The 20,939-nt window shown below is 48.1% G+C and overlaps 4 protein-coding genes across 7 annotated transcripts in view; 2 read left to right on the top strand and 2 right to left on the bottom strand.

Moving 5' to 3' along the window:
- The window catches only part of ripor3 (RIPOR family member 3), a 20,388-nt gene extending 15,628 nt beyond the window's left edge, over positions 1-4,760 (top strand). For 3 of the 4 annotated variants that reach the window (XM_047024557.1, XM_047024555.1, XM_047024556.1), the window contains 11 exons: positions 202-663; positions 756-980; positions 1,072-1,214; positions 1,405-1,564; positions 1,743-1,872; positions 2,037-2,198; positions 2,774-2,938; positions 3,070-3,272; positions 3,697-3,780; positions 4,113-4,203; positions 4,326-4,760. In XM_047024557.1, the coding sequence (XP_046880513.1) occupies positions 202-663; positions 756-980; positions 1,072-1,214; positions 1,405-1,564; positions 1,743-1,872; positions 2,037-2,198; positions 2,774-2,938; positions 3,070-3,272; positions 3,697-3,780; positions 4,113-4,203; positions 4,326-4,426 (1,926 nt within the window). In that variant the 3' untranslated portion in view covers positions 4,427-4,760. The remainder of the gene's footprint in view (positions 1-201; positions 664-755; positions 981-1,071; positions 1,215-1,404; positions 1,565-1,742; positions 1,873-2,036; positions 2,199-2,773; positions 2,939-3,069; positions 3,273-3,696; positions 3,781-4,112; positions 4,204-4,325) is intronic. The other variant, XM_047024559.1, reaches the window with a different exon arrangement.
- Positions 4,761-4,831: 71 nt separating this feature from the next.
- LOC124470624 (bladder cancer associated protein) lies at positions 4,832-7,734 on the bottom strand. Its single transcript, XM_047024562.1, has 2 exons — positions 7,136-7,734; positions 4,832-6,489 (listed from the first exon to the last, which is right to left on the bottom strand). Exon 2 carries the CDS (start codon positions 6,344-6,346, stop codon positions 6,083-6,085), a length of 264 nt encoding a protein of 87 aa, XP_046880518.1. The 5' UTR covers positions 6,347-6,489; positions 7,136-7,734; the 3' UTR covers positions 4,832-6,082.
- On the top strand, positions 6,496-10,293 carry tmem74b (transmembrane protein 74B). Its single transcript, XM_047024561.1, has 3 exons — positions 6,496-6,597; positions 8,441-8,531; positions 9,401-10,293. The coding sequence occupies exon 3, from the start codon at positions 9,464-9,466 to the stop codon at positions 10,208-10,210; it is 747 nt and encodes a 248-aa protein (XP_046880517.1). The 5' UTR covers positions 6,496-6,597; positions 8,441-8,531; positions 9,401-9,463; the 3' UTR covers positions 10,211-10,293.
- A 5,936-nt stretch (positions 10,294-16,229) lies between these two features.
- Positions 16,230-20,100, bottom strand: psmf1 (proteasome inhibitor subunit 1). The gene is made up of 7 exons (XM_047024560.1): positions 19,864-20,100; positions 19,386-19,538; positions 19,091-19,173; positions 18,755-18,949; positions 17,129-17,182; positions 16,874-17,032; positions 16,230-16,752 (listed from the first exon to the last, which is right to left on the bottom strand). The coding sequence occupies exons 1-7, from the start codon at positions 19,990-19,992 to the stop codon at positions 16,701-16,703; spliced, it is 825 nt and encodes a 274-aa protein (XP_046880516.1). The 5' UTR covers positions 19,993-20,100; the 3' UTR covers positions 16,230-16,700.
- Positions 20,101-20,939: the final 839 nt, after the last annotated feature.

The following is a 20,939-nucleotide window of genomic DNA, read 5'->3' as shown; positions in this document are numbered from 1 at the left end:
CTCCCCTCTCTCTCTCTCTCTCTCTCTCTCTCTCTCTCTCTCTCTCTCTCCCTCCCTCCCTCCCTCCCTCCCTCCCTCCCTCCCTCCCTCCCTCCCTCCCTCCCTCCTCCCTCCCTCTCTCCCTCTCTCTCTCTCTCTCTCTCTCTCTCTCTCTCTCTCTCTCTCTCTCTCTCTCTCTCCCCTCACCTACCCTCTCCCTAGTCCATGGTACGCCAGATGCAGGATCCTGAAAGCTCATTCCCCATCGTGCCGAAGGGAAGGTCTCGGGGTGTTTCCTTACTCAGCTACCTGGCAGATACGACAGCCACTCCCACCCTGACCTCCACCCCCGCCCCCAGCCCCCTCCCCCACAGATGCCCCCCAACCCCCAGCTACGGCCCCAGCCTGGGGGGCAGTCGGACAAATATATCCCTGGGGGAGGAGGAGGAGGCAGGGGAGGAGACAGGGAAGGAGGACTGGACCACCTCAGATCCAGACACAGGCCTATCCACCCCAGGTCAGAGCTCAAGAGATCCCCTGGTGGCCATGCAGAGGTACAGCACCCCAGACCTCCTCAGGCAGGACGGAGGCTCCAGCCCCGACCCCAATACTATCCCCAGCCTCAGCCCAGACCCCAGCCCTGGTTACAACGTGGACCCAGGGATGGACAGCAAGATAAGACTGGTAAAGAGCTCTGACTTGTGCTAATCTGGAGGTAATGCTGGGAAGGGAGCAAAGACTGATCAACGTTTTCTACAATTGACTCCTTCTTTTAGGAGGGGTCTGTTCAGCAGCTTGCACTGCCCCCTACCCCAGCCCTGGCCCCTGCCTCCACCCCCTGCCAGCCAGCAGTAAGGAGCAGGGCCCAGAGGCGAGGCCTGGCGCTGAGGCTGGGGGGTCTGGTGGGGGGCCTGGAGGTGGTCCTCCAAGAGCGGAGCAGCTCAGAGAAGGAGCTCCGACTTCTGGAGGCCCAACTACTGCACCTCAGCACCATCCTGAAGGTCAGAGAACATTCTGGATACGTTAGGAGTGGCCAGAAAAGTGGTTCTGCTGTGAACACTGTGTGCGTCTGTTTGTGTCTGTGTCCTCCAGAATGACCTGTCTCTGCTGAAGACGTCGTCAGAGGAGACGCTGGCCGTGGAAGAAGTTATGGAAAGTTTTGACTTTCTGTCCACCGACTTCAATGCCGATGATGAAACGTCCTGTTTGGGAAGCATACGTCTAAAAGACATTGGGTGGGTCAGGGTCACGACAAGTTATGCTTCAAATGTAATTTGAAACATTTGTACGGAAGAAAGATGCAGAAAGATGCAGAAAGAATTCTGCTCATCTAGGTCTCTCTTGTCTAATCTGATTGAGTGATGAGTTATCATAATTTATCTGGTCCAATTGAATCTCCTCATCATAGTTTTTCTGGTCCAATAGAATCAACTCGTTTCAGAAGACCACTCTACGGAGCCTGGGCCTTCAGTCTCATGAAAGCCAATCAGCAGAGGAGCTTGGGGTTGTCCCACTGACTTCTGGGAACTGGAGTTTGGACCAGACGTTGGAGACTCACCTTGACATTTGCACGGTGCTGCTGGAGGTAGAAGGGGAGGTGTTTCATAACACATTAGCTTTGGCCATTCCAGAAGTCTCTTCAAAACACAGCCAATAAAATGATGCCCCTCTTTCTCCTGCCCCTTCGGCCCCCTACCCCCTGTTCCTGCTCTCTGTGCTTCGCTGGCTCTGCCCTCCATCTTGCTTGCTGACCTTTCCCCCAGGCACTGCAGGGGTCGGGGTGTGCTCTGGTTCAGAGGGAGGTCCTGGAAGAGGCTTCCCACCAGGCCAGTGTCCTGGAGAACATCAGCCGCCTGCTGCTGGAGGAGACCAACCCCATCTCCGCCAGCAACGGTGAGAACCTGAGCGTGTTCAACCCGCTATTGGAGAACAGGGTTCTTGCATTTGTGCCGAGCTTTCCCTAATCATCATCATCCATCGTTTCTCTTCATCACGAGCGTCGTTCCTCCTCCTCTTCTCTCCTGTTCTCCCTCCTCGCCCCGCCCCCCCCCCTCCAGTGCTCCCCCTGGCTCAGAGAGGACGGGAGCTGCAGATGTTCTGGGAGGAGTGCACGTACGGGGGCTCGCCGTTCTGCTGCGCTGCAGACAGCTTCCTGCAGACCCTGAGGAAGCGCTACACACACAGGGTGAAGGCCAAGCAGCCCGGGCAGCCACATGCAGGTACAGGAGCCCCAACTCGATTCCTAACCCTAGCCCTGACCCTGTTTTTAGGGTTGGGATTAGGGTTAGAGTTCTAGATTGCTGTGACCTTCATCGTTTGTCTGACCCCGCTACCAGACCTCCCCAGACCTTTCTCTTAGGCCAAGACTTAAGTTTAGCCATAGCCCAACCCCAATCCCAACCCTGACCCTGTTTTTAGGTTTGGGATTAGGGTTAGAGTTAGCTGTGACCCTAACCCCACTTCTGACCCTGCTACCACAGCTCACCCTATCCCTGTCATAGAATGAGAGGGTAACTGTAATCCTAACCCTAACCCTAAAAACAAGGTTAGGTTTACCTAACCCTAGTCCTACACAGGTAAGCAGCCCCTTGCAGGTAAACTATCATTAAGTCGCGTGCAGAAAGATGGATGCTGAGTAAACAGACAGCAGCTGCTTGCCTGTTACCTTGGCAGAAGCCTGGCTGCTATCACAAAGGCCTCCGTTGAATAGAGCATGTCTGCTCATTATGATGTTTTATGACAGTGTTGGGCGACGGACAGCTTCTCTTACCCTCTCCACTCCTCTCCTCTCTAGTGTTGACCCAGCTGCTACAGCAGGTCCAGACCAGTTCCAGAATGGTCCCCAGCCTCCGGCCATCTTCTAGCCCAGACAGAGTCACCGTCTTCCAGCTGTCAACCTATCTCCGCCGCTGGGGAATCCAAGACATGGGGGAGCACATCTCTCTCCTCTCGAAAGAAGGTACTGACCACCCACTACCCACACCACCTCTGACAACCCTATTCTCACTGCCTGTAGAATCTTCCACTGGCATTCTTCACCAGTCCCCGGTGTTGATAACTCACTGCGCGTGGGGTGTGTGTGTGTGCTAGTGTACCTGGTCTCCGCCCTGCAGAGTCCCAAGAGGAGGAGGGTGCTGGCGAAGCTCCGAGGGCGGCGCCTCGCCGAGCTCCTCCCCCTGGGCTCCACGCTTCGCGCCCTGGCGAGCCTGCAGACCGACAGCAACCACAAGGTGTGCCGGGCTGCGGCCTCCTGTCTCAGCCGCACCGCTGGGTGCAAGGCCTTCAGGACCAAGGTACATCACATCCACGGTCAGAACTCCACTATCAGCTACGAGTCAGCTACGAGTCAGATGGGAGTCAGATGGCTGAGCGGTGAGGGAGTCGGGCTAGTAATCAGAAGGTTGCCGGATCGATTCCCCGCCGTGCCAAATGACGCTGTGTCCTTGGGCAAGGCACTTCACCCTACTTGCCTCGGGGGGAATGTCCCTGTACTTACTGTAAGTCGCTATGGATAAGAGCGTCTGCTAAATGACTTCATGTAAATGTAAGTCATCCACCCCTCAGCTGTGTATAGCCCGGCTGGTTTGGGTAGACCTGCTCTCTGGGTGCACTCAGACGGCAGAAGACCCACCGTGTCTCCCTGACTCCTGTATCTAGTATTATCTATATCCGAGTTGGTTCTGGGTGTTTGACGACGTTGTCTCCGTGTGTTTCTAGGCTGTAGTGTTTTACACAGATACACTGTGCAGTGGGGAGGTCCAGCTCCAGCAGGCTGCATGCCTGGCCCTCAAATGCCTCAAGGTGAGCACCCTTCATCTTCTTCCTGAGCCGCTGGGAGTCAGATGGCTGAGCGGTGAGGGAGTCGGGCTAGTAATCAGAAGGTTGCCGGATCGATTCCCCGCCGTGCCAAATGACGTTGTGTCCTTGGGCAAGGCACTTCACCCTACTTGCCTCTGGGGGAATGTCCCTGTACTTACTGTAAGTCGCTCTGGATAAGAGCGTCTGCTAAATTACTAAATGTCTTCCTCTTTCTTCACCATGTACTCTAAACCCAACCTTTGATCCGGCTCTTAACTCCCAACAAAACCAGAACATTTGTTGTGTGTGTGTGTGTTGGTGTGTACCTGCGGCAGGCAACGGAGAGCGTGGACCAGATAGCAGAGCTGTGGCGGTCATCAGACGAGGACCTTCGCAGCGCAGCCAGGGAGACAGTCCTGTCCTTCGGTAACTACCAACCAGAGGATCAGGACCAGCTATGGAACTGTGGCCCGGAATACCTGGCCTACATAGGCCTCGTCTGTCAGGGACCAGGGCAGATGTTAATGCTGACCTCTGCTGTGTTCCAGGTAAGAAGGGCCATCAGGCGTTCCAGAGGATGGATCAGATCTACTGTGAGCTTCAGGAGGAAGCCTACCAGAATCAGCACACGGAGATCACCATTCTGTAGACCACTACTCCATAGATCACCATGCTGTTGAGAAAGAGGGGTCAGATACATATGAGACAAGAAGTGGAATGGTGTGCCCTCTACTGGTCATTTTCCAACCCTGCAGCCGCCTCAAGTTGTCTGTGACATACAGCCACGCTCACATAACAAACCTCACAGGAACCGATATAACCATTACTAGCTCCATGTCTGAGGACATATTTATGAATATATTTAAGTGTATGGTATGATCCTATATGTTTCCAGTATGTGAATTATAGATACAATTATTCAAGGTAATGTAAATAATGTAGAGATAAGGGTTTGTAATAAAATATATGTCCTTGACATTTAACCAATTGCCTGTGAATTTCAAGTCCCATTTAGCTCCCCCAGGTGATGTCCAGAATGGTGCAGGTGGGCAGATTCACACTCAACTAATCATATCTTTAATGATCAAACAAACATATCAACAGCTACAGCGTCCAAACATGGAAATACTGAACAGCATTCTTACAATGATGTGGTTGGTTTCACTGTCACCTGTATTTTATGAAGAAAGGAGGATTGTAGTTGACTGGTTTTAGTGACATTATGGAGGTGTGGAGTCACACCGTAGGGAAGGCTGAGTAAACAATAACCCATAAACATTCCATCCACATTTTCTCTTAAAACTTTAACACAAACACAAAAACAGTCCTGATGCCAGTAGATTCTGAACATGTCCAGCCTTTGCATCCAAATAACATCATGGGCCAATATCCTATGATCACATCTTACTAAAATAGTCCTGGATGGAACATGAGAAGTTCTGAGAATGCTCATGTGGGGCAGTTCAACCGTTCGGCTCTTTAGAACCATGTACAAGAACACCATGTCAAGAATATCTTTCGAGATCTACCACTGACTCAAGTCTTCCAGTACTGGTGGCTGATCACTTCTAGATCTGTCAGGTAGCACAGATGCCCCTGCACGTTTTTGAACACTGCCAATCCAGATTGACAGGACTGGGCATGTTGGATCACGGCACTCCCTGCCCTACGGGAGAGGAGACGACTCCTAGAACACACATCAGACCTTTATTAAATGAACAGCAGACAGCAGTGCTGCTCAGCTAGGTCGTGGCAGGTGAAGGACACACGGTCACAACTCATTCAGTTGAAGGGGGTGCCGCTTTACAGATAGATCGCTCTCCTCCTCCAACCTGTAGGCAGCAACACTTGAGGTACGAGCCCCTATGACCTATTCCACCTGCTACTGAATACCTCAGCTTTTACATACAAAACGAGCATACACTAGTCATCACTCACACGTACAAACATACTCAACAATTGATTTTCTACCCTTTGGAAAAACCTTCTGCACACTCCTCACACTTAAAATATGTGTATGAACACTTAAGAGGCACACCATGCAAACGGATGTGAAGCGTCGGGAAGGGGGCATTCACTCAAAACAGCAGGAGTGGGGGTGTGGGCGGGACCTTAAGAAGGAGAAGCCTTGGTAGCGACATGAGAACACAGCTTGGGTGTATACGGGTGGGAGGGATTCACAGCCTAGTTACAGATTGTCCAGGGTCCGTGTGCTCTCCTAGTATGTGTTTAGAGTGACTGTACGCGCATGTGTGAGGCCGGCCACCCCCCCCCCCGCCACCCCCCCTTCCCCCATCCATCCGTCTTAGGTGCCCACAATGCTGGGGTTGTGTGCGGAGTCCGGCAGTACTGTGTCGTGGCAGTGATACAGGAAGCAGTTCCCCCAGCAGCTGTAGCAGATGAGGAAGAGCGCGGCCAGGAACACCAAGGCACAGATGGTGCAGGGTTTCCTCTCCAACAGGAAGCTGAGCAGATAGAACCCCATGAACATGGAGTGGTTGAACCAAAGGGCGGGGTTCAGGGGCTTGGGGATCAGGAGGACTGGGAGCAACCACTGCAGGCAGTACATGGTGTCTGGGTGGAGGGCACTGTGCTCAGACAGGAGGTGGCAGGCTTAGGGGGGGGGGGGGGGCTGGCTCTGGAGCAGGGGGGTCCTAACCTCCGCTGTGGCGTTTCTGAAGCTGGCTGGAGAGGGTTACCATCAGGTTAGGTCTGGGGAGAGGAGGGAAGAAAGGATCGTGATTAGGCCTGCAGACCGAGCATTACAGTGCACCCATCACCTCACACCATAGCACTACGATGTTGCCACGTCATTTGAAGGTAATGCTGTACAACTAACATCGTATACTACATTCAGAACTGGACACAGCAAGATCCTAAGTCAAATCGTCACAAATTAGTAATGTTAATGGTTGTGTGCAGCCATTGGTTAGCACTGGCTAACTAACTAAGCTGCAAGCACCTACCCTAGCTAGCTAACTAGGCTAGATTTATTCTAGCGTAATTACCAAGTACAGTATAGTTGGCCTCGAATCGATCAACCTCACAGTGTATATAGCTAACTAGCCTAGCTAGTTTAGGTGGATAGGCTGACTACATAAATGACAGTCTATTAGTCCACCTAGCAACACACACACTTATCTACTTCTCTATTTTACAGCTAAATCGTTCCCAAAAACAGCTAACGTGTCGTAAGCTAACTTGGTTGGCTAGTGCCAACGACAAGTTAGCTTTCGCTTTAGCTAGCTAACCCACACTGGGGAGCATTTTAGTACCGAAAGGCCCTATTTCGAATGTAACATTCTGTGGCCAGATAGTCCGTATTTGAAATCATTTTAATACAAACATAATATCTGACCTGCCATGTTTCCGTTTCATTCTTGTTGAAGCACACTATTCGACTCCATTGCTGTTCTGACTGCGTAGCTCTAACATTTTGCCTCTAAGGACCCAAAGAAATAGACATAGGCGTAACTTCCTGCGTGCTTACAAGGAGAGGTACTTATTATAAAAAAATAAAAAATAAATGAAAAAAATCAATTTTCTGATAGAACTTTGTCGTAGTTTAAGTCTGTTCTGAAACCAACATTTTCAATATATAGTATAGTAGTATATACACATTTATAGTCCGGCTTTACTGTGAAATGCCCAAGTAGTCAATCAGCTTGCGAAGTGGGCAGAAGCCATCTGTCAACCTAATATCAGGCTATCGTGTTACAATCTACAATTGTGAAAGTGTAAACCATACAGTCTATGGTGTAAACATAGTAAAACTGTGTACGTTTGCTCACTAAGATCATTATTAACCTTAGAATACAACGTCAATAAAAACACAATTTACTCTTAAAAGTATAATTATCTCTACACGTTTCCGTTAAGAGCCTGTAGCTTGCGACACAAACAGTGTCAAGATTGTGACCCAGAATGTTGAATAAACATTTAAACCTGATGAGGGTATGCCTATGCTGCTTGGCATCATCAGCTGCCAACTTCTATAACAGGTGTCGAGTCCTCTCAAAATCAGCTAGTGAACAGTAGTGCTGCATCTGCTGTTTAGATGTTAAATGTACTCATGTCAGTAAAACAGCTGATTGAAGGAAGTAGGCTTGCGCATAATGAATGGACCTGATCTCAGTTTCCATGGCGATCCCACCATTTCACTTCTATACTCCCCCGTTGTTACCCAATCAGTTTGGTTGTAGTTATCTATCACTCAAGCAAATCGGAGCCTATGAACGACAAAACTAGACACGATAAACAGACTAGTTTATCCAATGTTCTAATTTATAGACCTGTAATAGGTGAAGCATCATGGTCCGTCCTAACCCTCAGTTGGCAGGTAATTTGTATGTAATCCATGTGTTTTGCATCTATGGCTATCTCCACTTGTTTGACACAATACAGTTTTAATACGTAGCCTAATGACTTGTGTAATGTAGGACGTATTTAAAAAATATTGTTGGAGTACTCATTCGACTCTCATCTTGACCCGGGCTCAATCCATGAGAACCTGCATTCTGATCTTCAATCTACACAAGTTCCCATACGTTTGAGATAAAAACCCAGACCCTGAGCATTTAACAGCATTTATGCTTTTAAAAGGCTCGCGGCAAATCGCACCAGTCACAGATGTTTTTTTTTTTTTTTTTTTGCGCATGGCCAGTCCCAGGCAGATCCCTCGCGCAAGGTCTCCCTCGCAACACCACCAGGCATCTTTGAGCTGCAAATGATCACTGGAGCGTCGGTACCTGGAGGTAGGTGCCCACTCCCGCCTTGGGAATTTAGGATGCGAGTTTCCCTGCTATTATGTTGTCTGTGTAAATAATCATAATATAATAGACAGCAATTATCATTATGTATTTGTAAATCAGCCCGTTTATGACATTAAACGAATCTCGGTCAGTGACAGACGAGGAATTTGAGATGGTCATCAAGGTCATTTTTGTGTTGGTTGTGCTATGGTTTTAGATATAATCTCATAAAACCCAGAGTCTGTATACATCTGAATTGTGTCACTGGCCTTCCCTGTCAGTGAATGGCATATCCAATCGCGAAATATCTTACCTATCTACCCCGCGTTCGAGCCTTATTTGTAGGTAGATAATTTATAACCCACATCAAGTAGTGCTGTTGACATGTCAGAGTATTTATGGTCTGAATAGAGGACATGAAAACGAGGCATTATCATTTATTATAATAAGGTTAGCTGCTGAGATAACGGGGTTATGGTGAGGGAATCGACACGCATTCAAATTATAATAAGGGAAGGTTATTGTATCCACTCGACTTACATTTTTGGTAACGTAGAGTAGGCTACAGCCTATTTAAAATAGCCTAAATAACCGGTTTCATGAGCCTTACGCTGGAACGTCTATAAGCTTGTCAATGTGAGAAGGTATCATGTTGCCGAGACCGCCTTCAATGTGATAGTGTCCTTCGGAGCAATGTTTCGTCTGATAATAACCGAATTAACTAAGGCTGACACTACAAGTAGTAAAGATCATTCTTATGAAGTTGATGATTGTTTAAGATTTCTTTCCGTGGCGTTACACATTTCTAGTTATTTTTTCAGTCGTGTGTTTTTGTCCTCTATACATGAGTCGTTTGATATTTGATTCTCCAGGTATTCACTGAGATAATGAGGATCAGGCTGATTTAGCGACATGAGAACATCCGCCGCAGCTCGATGGAGTCTTTCAACGCCGTAGAGCTCCGCGAGCTAGGGGATGGGGGAAGGCGCACAGCTCCGCGAGACGCGCCGTCAGCACCATGGACAGCGGCCAGAGCGGGCATCGAGAACGCGTCATATCAGGATGAGGAGCTCGAAACTAGGTTCAACGACCAACAAGGACCACCATGCAGCTCCAGCGTTCCTCGTTCCACATCTGGCTACCAACCTCAGAGGGATCATCAACTGTCACCGCGGTCAGAGGAGGAGGGACAGGAGATGGATTTCAATGACCCCTCAGTGGACTATGGGTTCATCTTGGCGCTCGTGTTCCTGGTCAGTGGGATAGTGCTGGTGGTGGTGGCCTACACCATCCCCCGCGAGGCTAAGGTGGACCCGGACCTGGTCTCGGCCCGGCAGATGGAGCGTCTGGAGCAGTACTACGCCCAGCTGGGCTCCCACCTGGACAAGTGCATCATCGCTGGCCTGGGGCTGCTGACTCTGGGGGGTATGCTGCTGTCTGTCCTGCTCATGGTGTCCGTCCTCCGGGGCGAGCTGCACCGCAGGAGGACTTTCGTCCATCCCAGGAAGACCTACGGGTCTATCAACCTGCGAATGAGGCAGCTGGGGGAGGGGGAGGGGGGGAGGGACGGGGAGGGTCTGGTGGAGGGTGACCCGGGCGTGGAGGGACCCTCAGATCCTGGCCGTGAGAGGCAATCGCGCGGAGCGCAGGAGGGGGAGCACAGTGAGAGACGGCAGGAGTAACTGCCCTGTGGCATGAGGAGGAGGAGAAGAAGAGAAGAGAGGAGAAGAGAAGAGAGGAGAGAGAGGAGAGGAGAGAGAGAAGAGGAGAGGAGAGAGAGGAGAGGAGAGGAGAGGAGAGAGAGGAGAGGAGAGAGAGGAGAGGAGAGAGAGGAGAGGAGAGGAGAGAGAGAAGAGGAGAGGAGGAGAGGAGAGGACAGAGAGAAGAGGAGAGGAGAGGAGAGGAGAGGAGGAGAGGAGAGGAGAGGAGAGGAGAGGAGAGGAGGAGAGGAGAGGAGAGAGAGAGAGAGAGGAGAGGAGAGGAGAGGAGAGGAGAGGAGAGGAGAGGAGAGGAGAGGAGAGGAGAGGAGAGGAGAGGAGAGGAGAGGAGAGGAGAGGAAAGGAAAGGAGAGGAGAGAGGAGGAGAGAAAGGAGAGAGAGGAGAGGAGAGAGAGGAGAGGAGAGGAGAGAGAGGAGAGGAAAGGAAAGGAGAGAGAGGAGAGGAGGAGACACACAGAGAGAGAGAGAGAGAGAGAGAGAGAGAGAGGCGGAGGGAGAGGAGAGGAGAGGAAAGAGAGGGAAGCCCTAGGTGGATAAGAGCACATGGATATTCTACATATCCTGGAGGAATAATGAGGCCCTTTTGAGCATATGGTGTAATCAAAGACTGTTTATTTAAAGCAGCTGGACCAGTCTGGGGGACCAGTCTGGATGGCTAGTCTGGCAGTTCCCACTTCAGAACTGGACCATGCTGCAACAGACTGTTGTCAGCTTCCCAAGACTTGAATACATGTCTTGTATACAGTAAATCACATCCTAAAGAATTAGGACAGATATTATATAAACAAATGTGTTGTTGTTGTTGTGTAAGGATACAATATGCCTTAAACAGTTACACAGTCACTGTAAATTGTGTATACATGTGCTGAACATATAGCTCTGCTGAGCCAACAAGCCAAGTTCATCCTGTAGCATCACCTGAGTTGCTAATGCTGCTACCGTTTCCACCTGCCCCGCCCCACATCCTGGTCCTTCTCAGAGGCTCCTCCCTCTCCTCCTGCTGAGGGCTGAGTGTATTAGACAGGGTTAGCAAGGCAATTCAAACCAGCCAATCAGAGGCCAAGATGGAACCGGTACTTAAAGTGGTAAACAGTGGTTTTGGTCATGAACACATACATGAGAGCACAAACAGATGAGAAACAGGGTGTATCACAGACAGGTCTTTACCGATGGAGTGTGTTCTGACGGTCATGATCATATAGATGTACTGTACATGTTCTGGATAAGGAGTACCAGGAACAGGTTTTAATCCCAAAAACTCTGTTGATTAGAGTGCCCACTCAGAACATCATGACAAAAGACTGAGAAAGAGGCTGAGAATGAGAGGAAGAAAGATAGAAAGGAAGAGTTAGAGAGAAGAAAGAGAGAGAAAGAGAAAAACTAGATAGGGAGGGTAATAGAGGAAGATCAGAATTGAGGTAGAAACGGGGAAAACCTAGAACAAGTGCAATGAAATAGTCACGTCTTATGGATCAGTAATGACCAACGCAGTGCATCCCTTTGTGTCGGACAAGGTTGTCAGAAAGCACATTCAGCTGGTGTCACAGGCTGGTCTCGCAAACAAAGCAGCACTGCTGAGAGAATCTGCACGTCCGCTACCTAGAACTGTAAGTTTGATCTGGAAGTCTGTGAAGACGAGGGGAGTCTAAAAGTGTCCCCTGGCCTCCATCACCTGTGAGTGCCTGTCTGGAGGAGGGGTAGGGGTCCCTGTGGAGGGAGGCCTCCAGGGCCAAGAGGAGCACACGAAAGAACCGGTCCCAGAAACCTGGGGGGAGATATACTCTGTCTACCTGCCCCATAGCAACGTGTACATTTTATGACGTCTGATGGCGTTGAAATATAGTAATATATCTAATGACAAATATAAATGAGAGTATATCATAGAAATGTGTTTACAGATATTTAACGACATTTGAACATGTTAAACATATAAACAAGCAGCACAAACACACACATATACAGTGCCCTCCAAAAGTATTGGAACAGTGAGGCCAATTCCTTTATTTTTGCTGTAGACTGAAAACATTTGGGCTTGACATCAAACGATGAATGTGAAACTAGAGATCAACGTTTCAGCTTTTATTTCCAGGTATTTACATCAGGATCTGATGCACAAATTAGAAAATATCACCTTTTTGTTCGAACCCACCCATTTGTCACGTGAGCAAAAGTATTGGAACATGTGACTGACAGGTGTGTTTTGTTGCCCAGGTGTGTCCTATTACATACATTATTCAATCAATAAATACCACTGAATGTCTACACTCAGGTTCAGATTGGGTAAGATAGGTTTTGTCTATGCAGACTGTATTCAGAGGTGAAAACAACATGAAAACCAGAGCGCTGTCTTTGGGTGAAAAACAAGCAATTGTGAGTCTTAGAGAAGATGGAAAATCAATCAGAGCCATTGCAGAAACATTGGCCATAGCCAGTACAACCATTTGGAATGTCCTGAAGAAGAAGAAAACTACTGGTGTACTAAGTAACAGACGTCGAACAGGTAGACCAAGGAAAACATCAGCAGTTGATGACAGAAACATTGTGAGAGCTGTAAAGAAAGACCCTAAAACAACTGTTAGTGAGATCAGCAACAACCTCCAGATGGCAGGAGTGAAGGTATCACTATCTACTGTTCGCAGAAGACTTCATGAACAAAAGTACAAGGGCTACACCAGAAGATGCAAACCACTCATTAGCAAGAAGAATAGGAAGGCCAGGCTGGAAATTGCCAAAAAGTACAGAGATGAACCTCAAAAATTCTGGGACAAAGTTTTATGGACTGATGAGACAAAGATTAACTTTTACCAAAGTGATGGAAAGGCTAAAGTTTGGAGAAAGAAAGGAACTGCTCATGATCCCAAACACACAAGCTCATCTGTGAAACACGGTGAAGGTAATGTCATGGCTTGGACTTGCATGGCTTCTTCTGGGACGGGCTCATTAATCTTCATTGAGGATGTAACACATGATGGCAGCAGCAAAATGACCTCGGAAGTCTACAGAAACATTTTGTCTGCCAATTTAAGGAAAGATGCAACCAAACTGATTGGCAGAGCCTTCATCATGCAGCAAGATAACGACCCAAAACACACTGCCAAAACAACAAAGGAGTTCATCAGGGGCAAGAAATGGGAGGTATTAGACTGGCCAAGTCAATCTCCAGACTTAAACCCTATAGAGCATGCATTTTACCTGCTTAAGAGGAGACTGAAGGGAGGAACCCCACAAAACAAACAACAACTGAAAGAGGCTGCAGTGAAAGCCTGGGAAAGCATCAAAAAGGAAGAATGTAAAAGTTTGGTGACGTCAATGGGTCACAGACTTGCTGCAGTTATTGAAAGCAAAGGATTTGCAACTAAATATTAAGTCTTATTCACTTAAATATGTTTTAAGTATATCTGTTCCAATACTTTTGCTCACATGACAAATGGGTGGATTCAAACAAAATGTGATATTTTCTTAGTTGTGCATCAGATCCTGATGTAAATACCTGGAAATAAAAGCTGAAACGTTGATCTCTGGTCTCACGTTCATTATTTGATGTCAAGCCCAAATGTTTTCAGTCTACAGCAAAAATAAAGGAATTTGCCTCACTGTTCCAATACTTTTGGAGGGCACTGTACACACACACACACACACACATTTCCCCCCAAAACTGAGGAATCAGTTGACTGTAAATTGATCAAGTGGATGAGCATTGAATATCTGTTGAAGTTTATGGTGGTTTGTGTGTATATTTCCTAATATGGTGTTTTATAGCTGTCCCAGTCTAACCAGTATGCTACACTGAGGGTTCTGAAGGTGCTACTGAATGTCTATGTGTGCAATAATACAGGAGATGTTTGGTAGTTTTATAGCTTATGAACACATGAATGAGTGCATGTCATATTAATACTGTATGCACAACTGTGACTTACTGCAGCGTACTGGGTGAATGTAAAACATTTTATAACGTGTATTGAGGAGAAAATCCCGAAGGGACTAGTGTAGCGTCAGAAGTGAAGGTTAGGGTCAGAATTGGATGAAAGTGGAGATCATTCAGCGTCTGACTTCACAGGCATCACAACATGTCTGGTGCTCCCAGTTTGAGATCCTTCTCTCTGACTGAACAACAGCAGAATGTTCTCACCTTTCACACCTCGCAGTCTCCCAAGGATCTCCCTGCCCCACACTGCATTAGCACTAAACATTCCTGTTGCTTTCCGCTTCTGAAAACACAGAAGTATGCTTTGAAGCAGAGGAGGAAATTACAGGGACTCAGTGCTCCAAGTGTGCTTATTCCATCTTTAATACCCTTTCATGAGCCAATGATAGGACTAGTAAAAACTACAGCTCAGCAGAGAAAGTTGAAGACGAAATATATCAGAGCAGAGTCTGTCTGTCTCCCTCTAAAGAGCACACACAAGCAGGCAGACAGAGAGACAGACAGGTAGAAGCCTCGTGGTCAGATGGAGAGGAGGGACACAGAGAGACAGACAGGTAGAAGCCTCGTGGTCAGATGGAGAGGAGGGAGACAGAGAGACAGACAGGTGGAAATCTTGTGATCAGATGGAGAGGAGGGAGACAGAGAGACAGACAGGTGGAAGTCTTGTGATCAGATGGAGAGGAGGGAGACAGAGAGACAGACAGGTGGAAGCCTCAAGGTCAGGTGGAGGTTAGGTAGACAGATGTGAAGTGTCTGATGCCTCGTACATGTAAATATGAAAGTTGTATAATGTGATTTTTTAAAATCATTATAACATGACCAATACATGTTATGTTGCTGTTGTTTATAATCCAGTGAGTCTTGTCTTTGTGTATCTCTCTCTCCCTTCTGTGTCTCTGTTTAACACATTCTCTCTCCAACTATTTCTTTCTAACTTTTCTTCCTCATATTCTCATGTCAGGCCTTATGCTGTGCTGATAGAAAATAACTTTGAAATAAGTCCCTACCAGGGACCCCCACTGCAGGGTGAACATTTTCCAAGGACCCCCCCATAATCGTAACACCCATTCAGCATACCCTTTGTGCTCTTAAATGGACACAATATGCTTGTTTTATTGGTGCAAATGGTCCCCTTCTGTAGATTATTATATATTTGTTCACTTTTTAATGATACAGCACAATTTTACGATGTTATAATTTATGGTCAATTATTTGGCAGACCCCCTGGCTATGGTTCGCGGACCCCACTTTGAGAACCACTGAGCTACGGAATCTGATTGGTGAGATTGATAGTAACTGCATTTCTGTTCGGAGTAGATGGTGACATGGCGACTTATCATGATTTAAACAAAACAATGGATTTATAACCAATTACCGAGGAGTCTAGAAGTGGATCTGGAAGGGGGGAGGAGGTGTAAAGAAGAGGGGGGGGGGGGGGGGGGGGGGGGGGTAGTAGAGGAAGTTGAGGGATGGGTCTGTATATCTTGAGGGAGACCAAGATGTGAAGATCAGCACTTCAGCTGATTTATGATCTGTGAAGCCAGAGGGGAGTGTGCGTGCAGCAGAAGCGTACACAGCTTGCAGGACACAGTCGATACAGAGATGTTTTCTCAGGGAAATCTCAGACTGGAACAGCTTTCGTGTCCCGAAGGCTGGACAGCAGTGAGAGGACTTCCCTCTCATCTGTCTGTCAATCTCTCCTTCCCTCCCTCTCAGCCTTGCGGGCCACAGCTTTGCTGCTGGTTTTAACCAGAGGATGAGGAGCTTGTCTATTTGCAGAGTGGAACACTACCCACAGGCAATCTGAGATCCACACTTCCCCCCTCTTCCATCTCCAGAGAGAGAGACAGAGAGAGCAAGAGAGAGAGAGAGCAACAGAGGGCAGGGGAAGATAAATGAGACCATGCTAAACAATGCTCCCAAACACAGTCTCAGAATGACAATGAGGTGAGAGAAGCACAGCAACATGTCCACACACACTCACACACAGAGAGTCTTGCATTTTGTGTGTTTGTGTTTTGAATGCAGCAAAGTAACTCTTATAATGACAACACAATCTGGAATGTAATACACATTTTATTGGATTTATGTTCATAAATTATTAATTAACAATTAAGTCTGAAACAAATGGAACAATGCGAGCAGTTGTCATATAGAAAGGAACAAAGGAAGTCAAATGGTTAACTTATTCTTGTGAGAAACAACAACATGAGGTGAACACGGCCATGTTGACAGTCAGTCATGAAGGCAGCAGAGGAAGCCTGCACTTAGCTGAATATACAACCTCCTGCTTCAACCTCCTGCTTCAACCTCCTGCTTCAAACAAAAGGTTCAGTTCCAGGAGCCAACGCCAGGTGACACAGCTTACTAAGACGAGGGATGCGGTAGCGTCGAATGCTCACTCTCACTCACCTCACTCACTTAACCTCACTCACTCACACAGTCAGTCACATGAAGTGCTCATTCCTCTGGGAGTGTGCTGACAGGAAGTCCATCCGAGTATACAGGAAGCAGGAAGCCGAGTCTCTCCTACATGAACATGTCGTCGTATCCAGGGGGGGGCATGTGGTCGGGGTCGGGCCTGGGCAACACAACCACATGTCACTCATACTAGAACTGGACATTACAGAGTAAGTGTGTGTGTGTGCATTAACGTAAGCGCATGTATGCGTACATGCATGTGTGTCAGGTTTGGGTCTCACCCGGGTCTGTTCCTGCCCGCCGGTCCAAACGGGTCGAAGCGGGCCCCGGGGGGCACGGAGCCAGGTGGCAGCACGCCAGGGAGACCTCCTGATGGGTCAAAGCCTGGCCGGGGGAACCCCGCCCTGAGGGGGTCTACGATCATCCCCCCACCTCCGCCACTACAGAGGAGAGAGGGCAGAGTGTCTTACAGCCACGCGCGTGGAGTGTGACAGGATCTGAGAGCCAGTCTGCTGGGAGAGGGCTCCCACACTTACCCAAAGGGATCCAAATCTGCTCTTCCTGGTGCAAATGGAGCCATGGGGTCTGCCCTGAAACACACACACACACACAGGGCAGAGTTAGTCAGGATTCGGTAACTCAGTAAAAAATAATTTGACTGGAGATCAAGAGGTAATTGGTTCAAATCCCCACCGCATGTCGCATTGGATGAAATTATAGTTAAAGAACAAACTGTGATCATTGTAACTCTACAGCACCTCTCTCCATGCCTCCCTCTCCCTCCCTCCCTCCCTCTCTCTCCCTCTCTCTGCTAGGTGGTTAGCAGCATGGTCGGTAGACCAGAACACATTAACCTCCCATTGGGCCAACTGCCTTTTAACAGTCCCTCAGACACCTTCTGTGTGGTGGGGCTTAAGGGCAGCCGGCACCCAGAGATATGCTGTGTCATTTTGCTGCTGTGCCTGCCTCTCCCCAACCTCTCTCACTCCCCATCCCCCCTGCTCGCTCTCTTTCTCCCCCCCAACCACCCTGCTCTATCTCTATCTCTCTCTCTCTCTTTCTCTCAGGACTGGGACACAACAGCAGCAAGGTCGATAAAGTGCTGACATCACTGAGCCAATAAGATCACAGGGTCACAGCCAACAGAGGACAGACAAGGAGGGGGGGTAGAGAAAATAGGAGAAGGGAGGATGACAGTAAGGAGGTGAAAGCCAAGTGACAGGAACCATTGCTGGCAGTGCCCTTTCCAGAGGTCAACACGTGTCTCTCGTTAAGCCCACACTTTTTGCTCTTGGTCACACGCATGCGCACACACACACACACCTCTTTTCTGCTATGGCCTCGGTGTCTGCAGTGCCGGCCACAGAATACATCACTTATTAAAAATAGACCCTCTGGCTCATATCCTGTTCTCCATTTCTCCCTCTCTCCCTCTCTCCCTCTGGCTGTAAATATTGAATAAGACTCTCTGGAGACAGTAGACAGCACCGCCACAGCAGCAGGCAGGGCTCCAGCTCTCCACACACACACACACACACTCAACTCCTGAACTGGCTTACTACTCTGTGTGTACAGTCTGAGTAGAACACTGCGTGACTCATGTGTCTAGACAGAGCTGTTAGCCAAACCACTACTTCAACAAGAGAGAAAATGAAAGGAGAGGCTTGAGGAGAAGACTGATCAAAGCAACCCCCCCCCCCCCCCCCCCCCCCCCCCCCCCCCCACACACGCACAGTAACAGCAGCTGCAACCTGCATGCTCAAGTTGCCAAACTACCGATATTGTACAGATCTGACCTGGTATGGATGCAATTCTCAGTCAGTTTCTGCTTATTATGAGTCAGCATGACTGACTGTGCAGTCATATCCTCTCACAAATTCAGAAATGTCCTTCGATACTTAATTAAAGAAAGAAGATGACTTTAAACTTATAGTCCTAATTCAGAGTCTCTCCAGCAGGATGTTGCTTATCATCCGACCTTTACCAAATCACCCCCAGTGTGCCCAGTCATGAGGCCTAAAGAGGGGTGGCCGTGCCCCGGACCCACCAGTGAGGCCCAGTCATGAGGCCTAAAGAGGGGTGGCCGTGCCCCGGACCCACCAGTGAGGCCCAGTGTGCCCAGTCATGAGGCCTAAAGAGGGGTGGCCGTGCCCCGGACCCACCAGTGAGGCTGCCTGGCGCCGAGCGGCTGGGACGGGCCCACGCGGAGCGGGTGGCGGTCTTGATGCTCCTCCTCCGTGTCTCTCCTGCTCTTCCTCTCTGCTTTCCTATTGGCCGGCTGGGCCTTGGGGGCGGGTGCTGAGGGCAGGAGCTGGGTCTGCACCTTCTCAGTCAGAGCAGCAGCATCCTTAAACACACTGATCAAACACACGTTGGATAGAGACTTTAGAAGCCTCTGGAGATTGTCATACTGTACACTTAATAGCACCGAGCCCAGTCTAGCTAGATGGAGCTGCAGCCTCAAGCAGGGGCAGTGTGGAGCAGGTAGGACGCCCTACCTGTCATATGTCTGGAGGTGTTCTGCATCCACGTGGTCACTGATGGTGACGGTGAGGTCAGACACCTGGTCAGAGCCTGGGTCCTGACAACACAGAAAACGTCAGTTATATTAAACCCAGCTCCTCGCAGACAGCCTCATAACCCCATAAAATATGACCTGGACAGAAGTAAGTGAAGGAAAGTTTGAGAGGTGAAATTAAACTTTCTTATCTCTGTGCAAGTAACGATAGTCATTTTTAAAACTCCAGCTGTGTGAATATACAAACAGGTTAGGTATGGGAGACAGGCACTCACCAGGGCGTTGAATATGAGCGTGTTGTCCACGGTGATGGCTTTCACCAGGAGCCGGGTCTTATCGTCGAGAGACTGGTACCTAAGGGTGTACAGCTCCTTACTACTGCTCCAGTCAGCGGGGAGCAACTCCGACTTCTTGTCCCCACTACGTGGCTGTGAATGGAAACCAGAGTCGGAGTAAGTTTAATGAGATGCACTTTACCCAATTTATGTTGGTAGCTCGATTTAGTAAGTCTGGCTATTGCAGTCCGTTGTTCTGGTAATGCCTTGTAGCACAGAAATAGCTAGTAAACTAGCCTTACTTGCTAGTAAGACATTCATCCAGAGTCAACGGTTTGCTAGGAGGTTAAGTTAGCAGTTTCAATTGTAACATTTATGAAAAACACAGACAATTTGGCTAAAACAAGTCAAAACACAGTCCCTAGCTAGGCTACTACTGTACTACGCAGCCAGAATTACAAAGCAAAATACCACTCGCCTCGTCGCCTGACCCAAGACATTTGTATCCGCTATTTATAATTTCCCAGTGAACGAAACAAACCACAGCGTCCTGGGGGCAACTTATGCTACCCGCAGCGTAGGTGTACAACACCTCTAACCCTGGCATCTTTGAAAAAGTTATGTCAAACTATTTCGGAACAGAATGGAAAATGAAAGAGATGACAGCGTATGTTGGTGGTCATGGTGTTTTGGTCCGACGTTCTACGTCACCGAGGTCGAAAAATATCCAATCTTTGAGTTCCGCATGCACCGTTTTGCGCAGACAATGATTCGATTCTCGGATGATTGTGTGTCTGCTCATTTAATTTCAGTGTTAAATTGTCAATTCAAAACGTGGACACAGCGACTGTCAAAATACCCCATGTACTGAGTTCATGATATCTGATATATATTAGCCGACATTATGCATCGTAAGTTAAAGTTGTAACCCATTTATCAACCCGTAGGTGGCACTGTCTGTCAAATTTAGGAAGCTCTTGCGAACAAATCAAAATCCTTTTCAAAGGTTTATATACATTATATGTATTTACATGAGCCAGTTTATGATATGCTTTAATGATTGTTTAGCTACAATGTGTTTTGGGCTTTTAATATTATTTTTTATTAAATATTATGATATTTTATAATAATAAAATGATAACATTGCATAATTGGTTGCAGTAGCCTCTAAAAGCCAATGGCTTTTTTCTCTCTCTCGATCACACACACACACACACAGACACACACACAGACGAAAAATACTTTGTGTTTGTTTCCTAATACTAATGAGCATCTCCATGGTTTCCTTTCACCCTGCAGGTGAGGAACATCTCCCTATGCAGGCTGTGAGCACATATTTGTTATAAACTGTTGCACAGTAGTAAATATCAATGTTGTTCTGTGCAATGGCATTTCTCCAGGACTCTAGGTGGCGTTGCCAAGCGGGATATACACATATTCAGTGTTCTTACATTCTGTTGTCACACACTCCTCTCTCTGTGTTTTCTTCTCTTATGAGTCATTATGTATACCAGCTGCCGTCAGAATGAGGACATAGTTTCCTATTTGAAACCT

Source organism: Hypomesus transpacificus, chromosome 9 (genome assembly GCF_021917145.1).
Source record: "Hypomesus transpacificus isolate Combined female chromosome 9, fHypTra1, whole genome shotgun sequence".
Taxonomy (NCBI): domain Eukaryota; kingdom Metazoa; phylum Chordata; class Actinopteri; order Osmeriformes; family Osmeridae; genus Hypomesus; species Hypomesus transpacificus.
The sequence above is the reverse complement of the archived record's forward strand: the minus strand, read 5'-3'. Positions and strand labels throughout refer to the sequence as shown.

Excerpts from the sequence above, each read along its gene's own strand:
- LOC124470624 (XM_047024562.1), bottom strand. The coding sequence starts at position 6,346 with ATGTACTGCCTGCAGTGGTTGCTCCCAGTCCTCCTGATCCCCAAGCCC.
- tmem74b (XM_047024561.1), top strand. The coding sequence starts at position 9,464 with ATGGAGTCTTTCAACGCCGTAGAGCTCCGCGAGCTAGGGGATGGGGGA.
- psmf1 (XM_047024560.1), bottom strand. The coding sequence starts at position 19,992 with ATGCCAGGGTTAGAGGTGTTGTACACCTACGCTGCGGGTAGCATAAGT. Across the intron at positions 19,174-19,385 it reads CGCTCATATTCAACGCCCTG|GACCCAGGCTCTGACCAGGT; the intron begins GTGAGTGCCTGT and ends CTGTGTTGTCAG. Across the intron at positions 16,753-16,873 it reads GCGGGCAGGAACAGACCCGG|GCCCGACCCCGACCACATGC; the intron begins GTGAGACCCAAA and ends TGTGTTGCCCAG.